The 17470-nt window shown below is 44.7% G+C and overlaps 1 protein-coding gene across 1 annotated transcript in view; it reads left to right on the forward strand.

Moving 5' to 3' along the window:
- The window catches only part of LOC142564330 (phosphate-regulating neutral endopeptidase PHEX-like), a 136687-nt gene that overhangs the window by 74241 nt on the left and 44976 nt on the right, over nucleotides 1–17470 (forward strand). Inside the window, exons 11-16 of the mRNA XM_075675299.1 lie at nucleotides 5136–5234; nucleotides 10401–10478; nucleotides 11178–11287; nucleotides 13602–13660; nucleotides 14842–14893; nucleotides 16348–16415. Coding sequence (XP_075531414.1) covers nucleotides 5136–5234; nucleotides 10401–10478; nucleotides 11178–11287; nucleotides 13602–13660; nucleotides 14842–14893; nucleotides 16348–16415 — 466 coding nt within the window. The remainder of the gene's footprint in view (nucleotides 1–5135; nucleotides 5235–10400; nucleotides 10479–11177; nucleotides 11288–13601; nucleotides 13661–14841; nucleotides 14894–16347; nucleotides 16416–17470) is intronic.

The following is a 17470-nucleotide window of genomic DNA, read 5'->3' on the forward strand; positions in this document are numbered from 1 at the left end:
GCTGAAATGATTGGGATTTGAACCGATGTGGCCGGAGCACTGTGCATTCAAGAGTCAGGTGTGCGAGCCACTGCCCAATCGCGAAAGTCTTTCAAGTACTTTTCCAGGAAGTAAGAAGCCACCACATATAAACCACCACAACAACAGTCAAAAATAAAATACACAGTTTAGAGGCCAGCTAGAACGCCAGTGTCACGGGTGTCCCACAAATTTTAATTATTTGTTCCTGGAAGATTCAACAGCGCTAGGCAATGGCTACATGCTGTTGCACTCCACACACTGTCAGAGTGGTGGTGCCTGTGCATGTGTTTCGAAGGCCCAAGAAGCAATATTTGTAGTGGACAATGATGTGATTATGTGCATCGCATGCAAATTGTGCTTCACAATATCATGTTGCGTGGACCTGAACTTCGTTGTCAAGCCACGTGAAAATGGCGACAGAGCCAGAATGGAGGCGTGCACGACAATGATAATGATCAGCCTCAAACATGTCGCATACCCTCAATACAGGATGCACGGAAAATAAAGTAGTTGGTTGAAAACATCCAGGAATGCCTCGACGCCGTTAGTGGCAAAGGTTACGGTGCAGCGAAAATGGCAGGTGGTTTTTACAGTAGCTTGCAAGATTCACAGCCGGCTTGTGCCGAGAGCGGCCAATGTAGACGGAAGAATATTCCAGAAATCTCGTAGGTGAAACTGTCCGGCTTTTACATCAGTTAGAGTAGACGTTCTGACATCAGAGTTGATTAGTTGCCTGGCTGCTTTGAGAATTTTGAATGTTCGGCTAGTTTTTGCGACGGTCGCATTGCGGTGATACCTAAGCACGATGTATCATAAGTTCGCCCAGATGAATGGAGGCCATTGAAGCTTCTCCACATTGACTACAAAATCTTCACAGCTTTTCTCACTGGACGTTTGGGAAACCTGCTACCTTCCTGAATAGGAAACCATCAAGCGTGCTCGGTTTCTGGCAGAGAGATACATACTCTCTCGTTCCTTACGCGTGACATAATGACGTACACGCTGACCAGGTGAGCACGTGGTCGCTTGGTTTCACTAGATAAAGAAAAAGCATTCGATCGCCTTGAACAGATCTTAATATATTGTACTGACTTCGTTTGGCTTTTCGTAAAACTTTGTTGAACTTATTGTGAATGCCTATTCAAATATCCGAACTAGATTGTTTCTTGACGGTCGCGAAAGTACACAATTTCCCGTTATTCGTGGTGTTCTTCAGGGGTGCCCTCTGTCCCCAGTACCCTCTGTTCTCAGTTTGGAGATATTTCTGCGCTCGGTATTGATAGACCCTTACGTGCAAGGGCTCCCACTGCCTGGTAGCGGTGTGGCGAAGGTGACAGCCTTCGCTGCTGGTATTACATTGTATCTCAGGAATGAAGATAGCTTATCTCGTCACCTTCGAATTTTCACTGAGTACGAAAATATTTGAAGTTCTGTGCTGAATTTCTCGAAATGTTATTACTTGGTTGGTTCCTCACAGACACGCCCAAGTCCCCTTTTCTGTGTTAAAAAAAGCGATTCCATTCGTACTCTATGCCTTGATTACAACTATGATGGCATATCAGATTCTGTGTGGCTCTCAATTCTGAATGATCTCAAATTTTCAGGAGGCAAAATATTCAGGATGTTCAAGGGTACGAGTTAACCCTTTTAGAAAGAAGGCACTTAGCTCAGTCCGTATTTTGCGGCAGTGTGTGGCACGTTTTTCAAGTTGTACAGCCACCTTTGCGGGTTACTAGGTCCTTGCAGTCCCTTCTTGGTTCCTTCTTCTGGCCGTGCAGTACATATTTGGTCTGTCGCTGGGCACTTGGGCAACCACGCTCTTTCGGTGGGTTCGCGCTCCCATCTGTGGCTCTCCGCTGCCGGCTGCTTGCTCTGCGATTTCTCCTCCGTCTGTTACAGCGTAATCAGTGTTCCGCCCGTGAACTCGCCTGCTATTTCTCTGGCACGAAAATTGGTTCCACGTTAACCGGCGTACACTTAAATCGTGCGCCAGAACTGTTAAAACCGCCTGCATTTTGCTCTACGGCTGTGTCATTTTATCGCCACGTACAGCCCGTATATGCTGATGTAGACGTCCTCAAAAAACGTATTGGGGAGCCTGTCAGTCAGCCTTACTGCTGCCTCTGGCTCTCCCAGTGCGCCATGCACGTTCCAATAATGCGTCGTGGAGTGCGATAATACCGTCATTTCCGCCTGGCCACCTACGCGTATTCATGTGGCGTCTAGGGTGGCAAGTGCTCCTAACTCGTGGCAGACTATAGTGGTGTGGCATAGTCCCAGTTTCGCTGTGTCCCCATCACCTCCTTCAAGAAACCAACAAGCATATGGTGCTGCAATGCGTCGTTGCTAGTGTATTTTGGAGGGCCGTGCATGCTGGTTTCTGTTGCCTTGGAGTTAACCAGTTTATTACGTCTGGTCGCTGCTCGTGTGGCCGCTTCGCGGGACTTTTAATTTCTGCGAGGACGTTTTGTCTATGGCGTAACCGCTGTGAGGTAGTTACCGCGGGACATCGTCGCCGCGCTCTGTTTATACTTCAAGAGATGCTCTACTCTGAGCTACTATCGTTTCTGCCAGAGGAGTTGCTCTTCCTTTGGCAAGAGATGTTCCTTCGACAGTCGTGATGCCATTTTCCTGTCGGTGTCTGATGAACGTGCACGGCATAATTTTCGACCAGCCTGGTTCTTGTAGCCAGGCCATCGAAAGTATTCATTGAATGTGCACAGAATGTAGGTGCCCGTGATTTCTGTGCATGCATGATCATTTTTGTATGTGCACATCTCATAAAATTACTACAAAATTTGGTAAAGTGTCTCTGTCACATCATCAGTCTTCATAACCATTGTATACACTGTATACATTGATCACCATTTTATATAATGTGACAATTAGTTCCTGTGTAACTGTGTGTTTACATGGGTCTCTCTAGTTATATATTAGGGAGTATTGACTGGGATAATTATTTGAAAACGTGCCGTGTATGCAATGCTTCGTACTTTATATATGTTATTGCCCTGGTCTAACTGTGCCCTCATTCTTACTCCGTGTTCGTATCCTATTTTGTCAAAAAATATTTTTTCTAAAGAGCTAATGTTTTATCGGGCCCCTCCTAAGATGGCTTAGGTGCAGTTTCTCCTTCGGTATATCATTTCCACTTCAGCAGTTTTTTCAAACCTCCTTGGAGCCAACCATCCTGCGCCCGCGCGCGTTGGGGAACAGAACCAGCATGCCAGAGATGCATACGTCAAGAGACAAAATAAAATACCCTTAAGAATTTCCCACGTGTACGCCAGTGCATTGAGACACCTAGCAACTTTCCATTTGGCCGCAGAATCGTGCCTTGACAGGCGCAATGGAACATGCCTAATAATTTCCCGCGCGCCAACCACCAGCCTGAGATGCTTGTAATGTTACACATTACGTACGTGTTAAGCGCACTTGAGTCTACGAGATGTTTCGTCGTGTGCTAAGAGAAGTAGGTTGCCCATAATAGAGAGTTTAAGTACTAAAAGAAGAGTGTATAATTGTAGTCGGAGTACACGAAAGGAAGTGTAAAACAGCGGTGACAGGAAGCGCGCTACTCCTCTTTCCAGGAAGCTATATCAGTTTCCCTCGGCCAGTACGCACCCTTGTCCTCTGTTGGAGCTGTGGCTCCAACTTTTATTTCTAACGCGATGGCGTTATTAGGTGCCCCGTGTCTCAGAAGCATCGGCATCCGCGGCCGAGAAACGTCATACCGAGCCACGCATCCCCTACCTCGCAGGCCCTCCGCGTCGCACAGAGATGTTACTGAACTGAACTAATTGAATTTCTCAAAGTAAAAACAATCAGAAAATTCGTGAAGTACGACTTACACCCAACCTAAAAACATAATAGCGTCAGATAGTAATTTGAATACACCAGAAAACATATTTCTGCTACGCGGAAACGGAAACACAGGCCCCTTTTTTCCAGCTGCCGTTCCAGGTCTGTTTTACAAGGAGCGACTCAGCCCGCTCGGTTCTTTGCAACACCAAGAAGAAAAGAACCAGAAATCTCATCTTCGTGCATAGCACTCGCCGCCAGCGATTCCAGGAAAACATTACGCTTACATACGCTGCAGTTGCCGGGAAACAAAAACAGCAGTCAGGGATCTTTGAATGCTATCGCATTCCACTCTTAAAGGTGAAGCTTAAGCATCCTCCCAATTTTTTTTTATTGCGGCATTGCTTGCTTCTTTTTATTTCTCTCTATGTCTGTGTTTTGATAGGGACCAGTGATTTTAGAGAGCCACTTCCGCGTGCTCTGCGTTTTGCAAAAATTGCCGAGTTCTCGCTGCAACTGGAAATTGTTGCAATGTAGGCGCGTGCTTTTTACAAGAAAGTGTCTTGCCTGTGACGTCGATCCCGGCCACTTTTGAAGACGCTAGTTCTAAGAACAATGTGGTCGGTCTTTTGGATGAAATTTCATATGATGTATCGGTGTACAGGGCTATAATATTTTGCAAACACGATAACTATAATGCTGTTTACGCACCACCATTGTCACTTTTACATGCATGAATCTAGTCAGTGCCGCTCTCCAAGGAAACTGTTTTTTTTTCAGGAGATCATATCTAAGCACAAGGTGACAGTGAACACCTCTTTTTATTATATCCACTGCTTCAAGTACGATGAGGTGTCGCGCATTCGAAACAGACAGTTAAACTTTACCCCGGTTTTGGAAACATAATTTTTATTCAGCTTATCAAGTACTTTGCAAAATTATTACAAATTGTAATAATACTAAAAGAAGCGCAGCTTACAGCTTTGTAACTAAAAAATTTTAAGAATATCCCAATATTGTAATGGGTACTTATCGGGACATATAACAAAAAATTGATTACTTAAGGACCGCTCTGAAGTATACAAATAATACTTAAATACGATGCAATAGAATAAACATTTATAAACACTTAAACACAAATAGCTTTACGTGCCCGAAGCATACAAACTCTACAAAAACAGAGATCCTTTACTGAGCTTAAAGCATAACCGTAATAATTGTGATGTCATGTACATTCAAATTTGAAAGTAAATCTTCCAAAATAATAAACAAAATTTCTTAGTAATCCATCTTAAACTGTGCAAATTTTCTAGGCAACCAAGGTGGCAAAAGACATAGGAAAAACTTTTTCGCAATTCATCACACGCAATTCTTGGCTGGGCTCCGAAACAAAATCGAAAATGTCTACGTGGGTATGTATTCAGCCTTTCTTCTAATTATCTTTTCAGCTGCAGGAACGCAACGTGGCTCAAGTAGCGTAGCACTGAGATGGTTGTAATCTACATGCCAAAATTGCTTTTCAATAAAACTCCGACTTGGATTATTTGGTGCTATATTATATTTCATACAAAACAGCACACTTAAATATATGAGTGAGAAATATAACGTCCACTAGTGTTTGCGTTAGAACTTTTATTTCTGTAGTTTTATGCGCTCTCTACCTTTTACGACATGAAATACTACCATTTCGTCCAAGTCACACCAGCATTGCAGTTTAGTTCTAGTGCAAGTGCGCCAATTTCAGCATTTAATCTACTTCATGGCCAAGCACACCTGGAATCCACAATTGCAGTTTATACGTGCAGTATAAAAATTGCGTCATAAGAAATTCCGATATTTGTAATAAGACGCGCCCTCCAGGCATTCAAGCCTTGTGCGAGTGGTGGCAACGTTTGCCAGGAAACACAAGCACATTAGAAATTGGCAATTTTAATGATAATGCTAAGTGAAAATCCTCACAATAAAAGGTGCATTGTACAGGCAAATCCAAATGGGGCTCGTACACTAGAGGAATCATCATGGCACCGCCGTTGAATCAACTTCAATGGCACTGTGTAAAAATCCACCTGACATGGCGTAACAAAGAAAAAGATGAGAAATGAAGTGTTTTTGTCAAACAGCACCCATACCTATATCCACAAAATATAATAATTTGTGGTCCCATCTGAAGTTATGAACGTCACCTGTGCGGAAAGATGGTGATAAATTTATGATTACAAGCGATATCAAAAGCTGTGTTCATTAAGCTGTGTTCACCGTGGGAAGACCACGGTGCATATCAGAGTGCACCAACGTGCTAACCCGAAGCTCATTCCCCGCTCCTTCAAGAAAAAGCAGAACCATGGCGAGGACTGAACCTATAGCTCAGTGCTTTAAAAAATGCTTCGTACTGACCACAGCCGACAAAGAAAGTTGCGCTTTTCAAATGGTCAATACCATAACAAATGTTTACCGGCAAACTTTTAGCAGGTACCGTAATAATATAAAGTGCTTGACGCGATATGATATGAGTGCATGCTAAAGACGCCTTTTTCTACTGCTTAGTGATGTTCCCACCGCCGCGTTCATGTTTCCTGATATCGCATAGTTTTTAGAGTGACCAACGCACCGTGACGAGTCACTAGCACGTATTCCCGCCTCGCTTCACGCACACAGCTTCTCATCGCTTAACAGAGTGCTCTTGGCGCTCAAACGTCACACACGGGATGTGCACGCACTGTTGGAAGATAACAGTACAGCGTTCACGATGCTGTTAGCAATGGGCTTCTGCTGAGGCACCCCTTTCTCTTGTCCTCACACAAGAGTTCACAATATGGGTACAAACTTTCGCATACCAGCTTCTGTTCTTCATGCTTGTAATTACACACAGGTACTTCAATCTTCCCGCCTTCTATTCGAAGCAGTAATCGTGTATCCGCCCCACCAGGCATAAAGATGTCTGCATCTTAAAAAGTGGCCGCCATTCGCCCGACGAAGCTTTCTTCAGCAGCACAAGTGTTTCTCTTACATGAAGCGGTTCCTAAGCCATTTTACTGCGTAAACTGTGACGGGCTCGTTCTAATAGCCATTTCGGTTGGCGATATTGTCCGCCGCCGCCAGTGTCCGTCACAGCTATATCCGGGCATGAGAAAAAAATACCCAGTTCCCGCCGAGATCAAACCCGGGCCCGCTACGCGGGAGTCAGCTACTCTACAACTGAGCCACGCCAGCGCTTCCAAGCTTGCAAAGAAAACATGCCCTATAAATGCGTCCTAGATCGTGAGAAAATATGCGATGTGACATGCGCACCGCGTAGCGTCGATACGTGCACACCTTTCAGACAGTTGTATAATATTACGCGAGATGGCACCCGGTGTAGCTGTTGCATAGGCAGCGGTACAAGGTAGAGAAGGTTTCAGGAACTAAAAGATTAAGATGTGTACAAAAAAGCTAGAAAAGAAGGTATGTATACCTGGTTAAATCAAGCTGGCTAGGTAACTACATCACCGCCCCGTATCAAAGAGGATGCCAATAAATTCTCGTCATCATGGAGTGCTGGCTATTCAACAAAAACGAACGAGCAGCAGCAGCAGCAGCAGGCGGCAGCCACAGTTAGCAAGGGAGGCGAAGAGGGGTTCACAAAGTGTGATTCGCTCTAAAGAATTGGCGTAGAGTAAAGAATACTCTAAAGGTAGCTGACTGTTCAGCATTGTTCGGAGTACTGGAAAGCTTTATAGGTGGATGCAGAAATTCAGTGGTTTGGTGTGTGATGTAACCGTACGTGTTTGTGACTACGTTGACAACAAAAGTATGAAGGCAATGGCATGATTGCTAGTCCGGCTCTTCAACTTGAATTTATACATGTGGTTATTGGGATCCGCATAGCTGCTGAACGGGCGTTAGCGAGAGAAAGGCGGATTCTGACGTGATATGCGTATAAGTTGTACAATCTTACATAGCTATGGTTATAGCAGAGGTCAGTGTTAAAACGATGATAACATTTGTACTCCAAGAAAGAAATGCTGAAACCTGGTCAACTAGAGCCTATCCTGGAGGTAAGACAACGTTTTTCCCTTTTTACGTACCGTGAGCAGCTTTGTCGAAAACACTGAAGAATGTGGGCTGATTCTGGAGATAGTGCTGTCTAAGAGGGCGTCAAAGTGCAAGCTGCCTTGAGGAAGAAAGATGAGAAAGTTCCACGGTATGCACGTACCGAACCTGCAGAAGGATTTACATTTGGGCGAGTTGGCACTTGTTGAACATCTTGAAGGGGCAGCGCAAGACATCGAAGACAGAATGCAGGAACATACAGGACAGCGCTGAATTGTTCAGTTAGTTGTGAGTTCAGCGCTGGGTGTGTATGTTACTGCTTACTGTTACTGCTTTCTATGTTACTGCTGTCGTCTTGCGTTGCCCCTTCAAGTTGTGCCGAACCTCTCAACTAGTTTGTCGGCTTGGGCACAGGTGGTGTATTTACGCGATTGTGGTCTCGATTCTGATTGCACCCGCGCCAGTCAACGGACGCAGTATGCAAGGTTCCCGCGCTTGAGTGGTTTCAGCGGCAGCGTGTCCCCGCGGTGATACGATTTGCGTTGCTGATAACGACGAGTATCGAGTTGTCTTGAAAGCATTACCATCTAGATGCTCTGTTTTAAATGTTTTAATGCACGGTGACGTGCGAGTTTGCCCGTTCCTTGCTGGAGACTACACGGACAAACTGGCTTATCTCAGACTGTTCTCCAAAGTCGTGGCTTTGGCCGCACGCTAGATGAACGACGTCTGGCTGGCGGCAAGCTACTGCCTTCTGGTACGTCAACGTCAGGGACAAAATGTGTGTGAGTATTGGCCCAGCAAACAAAAAGTTACGTGTGAAAGTGCAGTCGCTGCTGCAGAACACGGCATATGAACTTAACGTGGACTTTTTGCCATACAAGCGTGTTAGCAATATGACTCGTGATCTGTGATGCGTTCTTGGCGTCGCGGACAAGCGCTCGACTACGACGTCAGTTCTTCTCAAGTTTAAAAGCGGCCTCAACATTTACGATCTGCCACACCACCTGCGCATTGCATGTGAGCTGGCCATCGTGTTAGGGTTACCAAGCAGTGTGCTTCCGCTGCTACATGAGCGGCCACATCCGTCGCGATTGTCAATTACCGCGTTGGGAGTGTGTCGTCGTTACGGGCACGGGCAAGCGTAGTGTGTCGCCCGTACGCAATATTGTCTGGGCCTGCTGGAAACGAGGACACGTCCGAACTCCTTATGCACGAAGCGGATACCAAGTAGACGGCGTTTACGGGAATTGAGGCCTTCAAAGCCCAAGCGCTGCCTGAAAATGCAATTACCACTCCACATGTTGACGCAAACGTACTCTCCATGGTGACAGATACGCCAGTTCTGGTCAGTGACGTCGCTATAACTGCAAGGGATATCGTCGCTTGTGCGGAACCGCTCGCTTTGCCCAGGCCTTTTCGAGCGGTGAAGGACACCGGCAAGGATGGAACCGGCTCAGAAACTGCCAAACGCCCGCACCAAGGAGCAACAGCCGCTAGAGAGACGCCCTCCCAGACGGCACCGACGCGGTGGGCGTATTTGCGGCCACAGCCCAATGTCCCGATAGGCAACCCACCAGCGGCAAAGCCGCCGCCGTAGCATCCGTAGCATTCGTAGCATCCGTACAACTAACCACTACGATGCTCCGGTCTACGTCTTGCTGAGCATCATACTCCAAGTTTCTTTCGAATGCAATATGCAAAAAGAGATAGGTTGTGCAATTTGCACCGCATACTGCTCGAGGGCTTGTTACAAATACGATGCCGAATCGGTAGTACAGACTGATCCAGGGGAGGGACATGGATGTGCTGTCAGCACAAGAGAAAAAATTCCAAAGATATGAGTAAACCAAGAGTATGGTGGAGTCATTCGTGCAACGCTGCTATGCTTCTATCAGTGATGCCGTTGCACTCTGATCAGATTGCGTCGTGTTCATTCAAAAACGGCCAAATCTTGTAGTGGAAGAAGTTGGTCGATTCATTGAGTTCGACTTTTGTTATGGCCGACCGCCTCGCCGCATCATTTATGTGTATCAACCAGTCAGCGCAGAATAAAGACGAGGTTTCTTTAATCAAGTCGAAACATATTGTAAAACTGATATGCAGTCATAAGAGGATATTTTATTTCTGTGTTTTTTGTAATATCTTTCGTGGCGTACACGCTCTTTCTGTGGCATTAATAAGCCATGCCTGCGCCTCCGGTGGCGACACTGATCATACCGCCAGCCTTTTGAGACACGTAATAGGGGTCACGGACCCTTTCTGCTGCGCAGCAGAAGTTGCTTCGCGTACTGGGTCACATCACCTTGTTCTCCACCTTCCCACACACACTGTGTTCTCAGCAATTTCTTTGAGGAGCTTCAGTGAAACGCTAAACCTTGCTCTAACATTAAGTTCCTTTTCCCTTGGGGCGAAAATGGCCCATTATGTTTCCCGGCCATTTCAACGTAAAAGCTGCCTCGCGATAGTTATATTTTGAGCTCGCTCTTTCTGATTTCTTCACCGTTATCTATATTGCGCAAATGACCTGCCATTGAACAAACTTACAGATGACATCCCTCGAATATCACATTGGTGCATCTGAAGCAAGCCTTAACGAATTGATGGTCCAGAAAAGCTACAACCTTGTAAGTAGCGGGTTTAATGCATTGTGAATGGACCATCGCGCGCGTTTTCAATTCTCCCTTCCGAAATCCATAATATTGCCGCTAGAATCTGCCGCCAAGCTCCGAAATGGGCGAGATGTGAACATATTCAACAAATACAAGTGGGAAAAGCCAACTTCGTAAAATAGTAACGTTTCTAGGGCCTTTAAAGTAAAAAAACATGGCATCTTTATTGACTTCTTTACATGGCGTAAATCTTTACATGACATCTAAAAAGGTAGTGTAAAACGACCTAATCACCAGCATTATCTGAAAAAGCTAAACTGCCAGCACGTGAATATTCATGGCTCCCTTCGTATTACATCCTTTTATTTGGATGATTTCAAATGTTAGACATGTTGAGCCTACGTATTACATATTCACCGACATTCCACCAATATTTTAACGCGAATAGAATACCTTTTCTTGTGGAACAACTTGAGAACGAGCGTATGTTTTGAGTATAAGTCGCTGAACCGAAAAAAGTTACATTAGTTCATAGAATATTGCCCACGAACGCCACCACTACATAATTTTTCCAATTAAAATGGGTTGGTTTAAAATATTTACCTCAATGGACCCGCAGTTGAGTGTAACATACACTGATACACATACACTTCGAGTTCTGCACATTTTTTATGTTATAATAATTAAAATAGGCTACGCTTTCTGTTCGTGCAGGTCCTTCTCTCTGATTCATTTTCCCTACCGCAGTATTTCTGGGCTCTAAGGCAAAACAATTACTTGCAAAAATTGACGCTAATGAAGACTGGGTACGAGAAAAATAAGATGTGAGTAATAGGTTTATAGCTTTTGTAACATTCCACGATAAGCGTGCATAGAACGAAAGCACGATACCTTTATTCTTCTTCCTCCCGTTCCCACCAGGTCTATCCTTTGTCATCACGACCCACTATACTCTCCCGGGCATTGTTTCATTCATCCGCTGTAAATAAGTGATGACGTTGGCAATGGCTACTGTTTTTTATCATGTAACCGATAGTGTTAAGTACTACTTCTTTTGTAGCCAATTTTACCACTTTAAGCGTACCCACATGTTTTGTGTTAGGACCGTCATATCGTTTCCGCACCAGAACCATATCGCCTAATGCAAGAGTGGGAATATTTGTGTTATGACTTGTCAAATGGTCTCTTCATCGCTTCCCTGTGCTTCCATTGTTGTTCTGAATCTTCTTCCTTTCCTTCAAGTAAATCCTTCTCTGCTATGCCAAGTATATCGTCCGCAGGCAAATAGGCAGGCTCTTTAAAAGCGGCGTATTGAGGACTGCATCCGAGTATGCTCGTATGAAATCTATTGTGATGCGACACAGCGTCTTGTAGACAACAATTTCAACCTCCTGGGAAGCCTGGGTACATACTGATCTATTGTTTTATATCTCGAATAACTCGCTCTGCTAGTCCATTAGCAGCTAAATGGTATGGTGCTGTGAACGTCAGGGTAATGTTTCTGTCTTTTCCCCACCTTGCAAATGCCAGACTCTTGAATGCAGGGCCATTATCGGATACAAAACATTCCAATCCTTTAAACATGTCTCTATGTGAGAGACATATGACAGCACCAGCATTTTTTTTCCTGGCTAGGAAGCTAGCATCCTTGAGCATTCATCAATGCACACTAAAAAGGACCGCGTTTTCTTCACTCCTTCGCTTTTTTTTCTTAAGTTCAGCGAAATCAACATGTACGGTTTCAAATGGCACAACTGAATGAGGTAGAAAAGTCAAGCTGTCGGTCTTCTGCTTATATTTTGCTTTGTTCCGTTGAGATTGTTGACAAGAACTAATGTAATTGCTAAGATATTTCTTCATACCGGGCCGTGTAAGTTTTCTCCTCATTTTGTAGTATGTTCGCCAGAAGCCGTCATGCCCTCCTGACTTTGGACTGTCGTGATACAGGTCGAGAACTTTTGTTTTCAGTGTATCCGTAAGCGAAACTTTCAGTCGAAGCACATAGGCTGTTCTGTGCCTTCCCGCATTTTACGTGAGTTCGCGCTTTCCTCGTTACCTTAGTTACTAACAATGGGAAGTTGACAACGTGCATCAGTATCTGAAGAATACTCTCCGCTCCTGTGTACCACCTCAGAATCGAACTGTTGAATTTCACTGATCCAGGGAGCAATCCGCCCTTTCCGTTGAATACAATTCAGCGAATGATTAAGGGCCTGATGGTCAGTGAACAGTTTGAATTTCGTGCCTTCTAGGTATGATCAAAAGTACCCTAATCACTAGCACAACAGCCATTGCCTCTTTTTCAGTTGGGTAGTAGTTCTTCTGCGATTTTGTGAAAGTATAAGTGTAATATCCAAGCAGTTGTCTACCTCTTTCGGTGCCACTTGTGCTTCTTCGTTAGCAGAGTAAATCTTTCAATACAGCGCTGACACCTGTTTATCTTCATCTTTAAAATATGTAATCGGTCTAATGACGACAATGCTAACGGTATGTCCATCTGTCTATTCCGTTAATTGGACGCGTTCGACGGTCGTTATCATCATCACCAAGTGCATTGAGGACAACACCGCATCCTGAGCAAACTTTGATCACCATGACCATCAATTCATTTCTCATGATACTGTCGTGCTGCATCCCTGCTGAGTGGCATATATCACTCTGCAATAGTGGTATCTTGATTAAAAGAATGAGTGCCAGCTAAGGCATAATTGTTCTGGGCAATCAAACAAGTGGTTTATACTAGGATATTCTCCTTGAGACTGGCGTCTGCAGGAACGCAGCAGCTGCAACAGGTGGCAATGTTCGTTAAAGCGCTCGTGGTGTCGTAATGGAGCGCAACGTCCCAAAACATGGTCATGTAATGTAGTTTACAGGTTCTGTCTATTCCAAAGATCATATTGCATAATGAAGTTTTCATTTGTGATTTTTTTCCACTTGCTATTCGTCTAGGCTTTTTGCAAGACAATATGGTTCATAATCGAGAAAAAAAAATCAGAGTGCGAGAACGACAGGGACAAGACTCTTCTCCATCAACTGTCATGTTGCATTTTCCTGCAATGAACAAGTTTTCTGTACACTATTCCTCATCAACAGTCCTCTATATCAGCAGAGAAAAATACCAATTTTTTTTCCACGCAGATGGCCTGTATCTCCCCTGCAAACAAGTAGCACTTACGAAGAGCACTTCACTTCATTGGGTAAGTAATGTAAATCAATGTCAAAACAACATGCGCAAACTGCATGTTCTCGAGATATTTCCAGTTAAAGCTACACCTAATCTATATATATATATATATATATATATATATATATATATGGGATCCTACCAGGGTTTCTTCAAGTATTAAAACAAATATGGCCAAGAAATTGGATGGGCAAACGGAGCCTCGCTAGCTCAACTGGTATCGCAGGCGTAATGCGAAGACAGGGGATCGTTCACCACCTGCATCAACTTGTTCATTCATTCACTTTCACTTCCGTTAATTTATTATTTCATGAATTCAATTAGTGCGCAGAAGTAATTTCCTCTATGTTGTCCTTGGCGTCGTTGTTTGCCGGCTTCTTATGTTGTGAGATATATGTATGTATATAAATGGTTCAGGCGCTCGCACGGTGGGCGCGAGAACAAAAAAGAACCAAAGCAAACCGAGCCTTCCCAGGGATGGTGATTTGTCTGCTTCGTTCTACTACAATATAATGGCTCAGCCTACGAAGGCCCTCTTTTAGGGCGTTCAAGCCTTAAATATATCATCGGCATCCCGGGTGCCTTGTACTAACGAAAGTCGTCCACGTTTCCTCGGTAATCAAGCCCACTGCTCTACCACCGCCTCAGGTACTCACCGCGCCATACGGGTACAGCGTCCAAGCCTCCTAGACGACTCCATAGTCAGCCACCACGATATGGTTTCTAATGCATTTCTCTTAAAAATGTAGGCTAAGAAAAACAATATAATGAACATCATGTCTAAATGTTTCTGTCGGAATTCAGAGCCGGAAGAATTGCTCAATCTTCCTGCCTTTTATTATTTTTAATACTGCTACCGTTACTCGAAATTATTGTTTTCTTGCAAACATACCGATAAATTTCTTTTGTTTTTGTTCGCTATATACAGTTGCCGATTACGGCTTGGCACTGTAGGTGTAGACGCGCTTCTCAAGCTGCTGATGCATCTTGCTCCCCCCCCCCGCCTCCCCGCGCTAGTGAAAATGGAAAATAAAGCCAGTACAATCATTTTGAAAATTCATTCAGAAATATGTGGAATGGTAACACAAGTGGCAAGTAAATAAAGACAATGGTGCGATTGGCGAGAGTGACACTGTTTGCCTATTTTCCAAGATAGCATTATTACAGATTTGTTCATTCTCACAATATCTTCAGAAATGCCTGCTGGAGCTCTTCAAAGCCCAATATATAAAGAACCTGCCTCAACGTGAGTAACAAATATGTGCTTTTAAAATGTTGACTTACATGAGGCTTCGTTCTTTTTCAGCTGATCCTCACAAGTATATTAATTTGGTTGCAATATTAAGGCCACGACATCTTGCTTACGGCACCCGCATTACCTTTCGTACTGCGCACGCCACCCGGTTGTGCATATTTTTAAAATTGACAATATTGGCAGAGTTTGAGGCATCGCTGCATAAAGGTTTGTTAGATGCCGCCTCATTCGCAGATATAGCATTTGGGTAACCTTTAAATAACATTAGTTTGCAAAACTAGAAATAATTCGGGAGGTTTGCGTGTCATTTATGGCCCCGTGACGCTACATTGAGACATACGGGTACGTGCATGTGAGAGGATTGAGGATTACTGGAATTCATTTACACTATACATCGGCTGATACCAGCAAACTCTACAAACGTTCGTCTACGTTGCTGCACGGAGATGTGTGATTTATTGATGTTATCTCAAGTCTCAGCTTCATCGTTGCAGCAGAGAACGATCATCATGGCATGATTATGACCCCCCCTCCTCCCTTACCTCAGCAACACAACAACAATGTCAGAACGTTCTCCCGAGAATGAAACCACCCCCTCCACCTACCAAATAATCAGAAGACACGGCCATGAAATTTCTTCAAAAACACTGACATTCTTACAACCGAGACCAACCAGCAAAAACGACAGCTTAAACCGCTCCAAAGGAAACGAGCCGTCAGGTTATATTTGCGATGTAAGCGCATTATCATGTCGAAACGCGCCCACCCTACCACCCTTAAGTAGCCAACACGAATTTCTCCCCCGCCACATCGCTTCCACCCCCTCTCCCACCTCCACCATTAAAGCTTAAAACTTGTGCCTCGACATCAGCGTCGTCACTCCCCTGAAGAAGGAACCGAATTGGTTCCGAAACGCCGGCAAAGTAAACTTATATTTTGGTTTTAGCCACTTGAAAGTCCTAATTAATTAACGCAACCAGGCAGGCAATTCTGTCAAACCGTTAAGCTTCCACTCATGACCTGATGTGTCGATGCAGAGACAGAAGACCGTGCACTTCCGAAAAAGCGACGCACTATAGGACAGCACCGTGCGTAATAAGCGTGTTTACTTCGGGTGACATGTATGGGCCGACGCATCGAGCGAGAAGTCTGGTTTGCCGGGGAAAAGCTGCATCGAGAGAACTCGACAGCTGAAGAGCACATGTTATATATGAGGACAAGGCTGCAGTCAAAAAGTACTTAATTAGTTAAAATGTGTCAGAGGCACAAATAGAGTCGCGCATCTCAAATTTCAGGGAAACGGTGACCTAGGTCACTAAAAGATGAAGAAAAGCAATTTAGTTTTTCGTTACACATGCTGTTGTGTATCACTTATTACTGCCAAGTGCCAGTGTTTTGTATTTCTTATGTCTCTGAAATTATGTCTGTGTGTAACTTCTTTTTAGTTCTCACACCTATGGATCAATGGGCAGCCTGGCAGCTGAAGTGATGACCCGAGGCTTCACTAGTGAAGGTTCGTTGAGGTTCCTGCTTTCCTTATTCGTTCATTCTGATCTGTGACAAAGAAGTAATATTTAGATACTCTAAAGTTTGTCTTATCACTCTGCCGCGAGCCAAGTATATAATGCAACCACACTGAAATCAGTTGCTAGGCTGCTTATATGATATACAAAAGGCCAGGGACGTCAGACATAACGTCATCAGATGGCGTCGCTGCGCTAGCTTGCACAGCACTAATTTTTACCGCGAAACTTATGCGGGGAGAACTATGTGCTCCCCACTGCAATCTTGAGTGCCTTATTCTCAATTACCTCGTTCCGATTATTGAATGCATTTCTATACCTACCCAAAGAAATATTCGCCCGCCCGTCACGTAAGACGAATGCAATCGCTCATACCCCCCATAAACAGTGGCTCGTATGATTCTAAGCAATGGCACACCCACTCGTAAGCAAGCCGAGAGAGAGAAAGAGAGAAAACATTCATTTGGACCATCGAGATCGTTGCTCTTGGGTCGAGCGGGAGCTGTCCTCATTCCAAGACTCCACTGGCCATGGCTGCTCCACGTACTTGCTGGAACCCGCCGTGGTTGCTCAGTGGCTATGGTGTTGGGCTGCTGAGCACGAGGTCGCGGGATCGCATCCCGGCCACGGCGGCCGCATTTCGATGGGGGCGAAATGTGAAACCACCCGTGTACTTAGATTCAGTGCGCGTGAAAGAACCCTAGGTGGTCGAAATTTCCGTAGTCCTCCACTACGGCGTACCTCATAATCAGAAAGTGGTTTTGGCACGTAAAACACCATAATTTATTTTTTTTTACTTGCTGGACGAGAGATTCTTGTCCCGCCAGGGTATCGCCGCTCAGCTGTACCTCCCACCGCTCAAATGGCGTGCTAGGCGTTTACCCTGCGCCCCCACGAAATGTGAAAGAGTGTAGGGCATGTGTCGCCGCCTCAGGGGCATTTGCCGCAATATGTATGCGGGTAAATTTTGCTGTATCTGTGTAGGTGTGCGAATGTGTTGGTCTGACTAAGTCTGAGAGATACTGCCTCTTCATTGGTGAACTTT

The sequence above is a fragment of the Dermacentor variabilis genome, chromosome 11, assembly GCF_050947875.1.
Source record: "Dermacentor variabilis isolate Ectoservices chromosome 11, ASM5094787v1, whole genome shotgun sequence".
NCBI lineage: Eukaryota > Metazoa > Arthropoda > Arachnida > Ixodida > Ixodidae > Dermacentor > Dermacentor variabilis.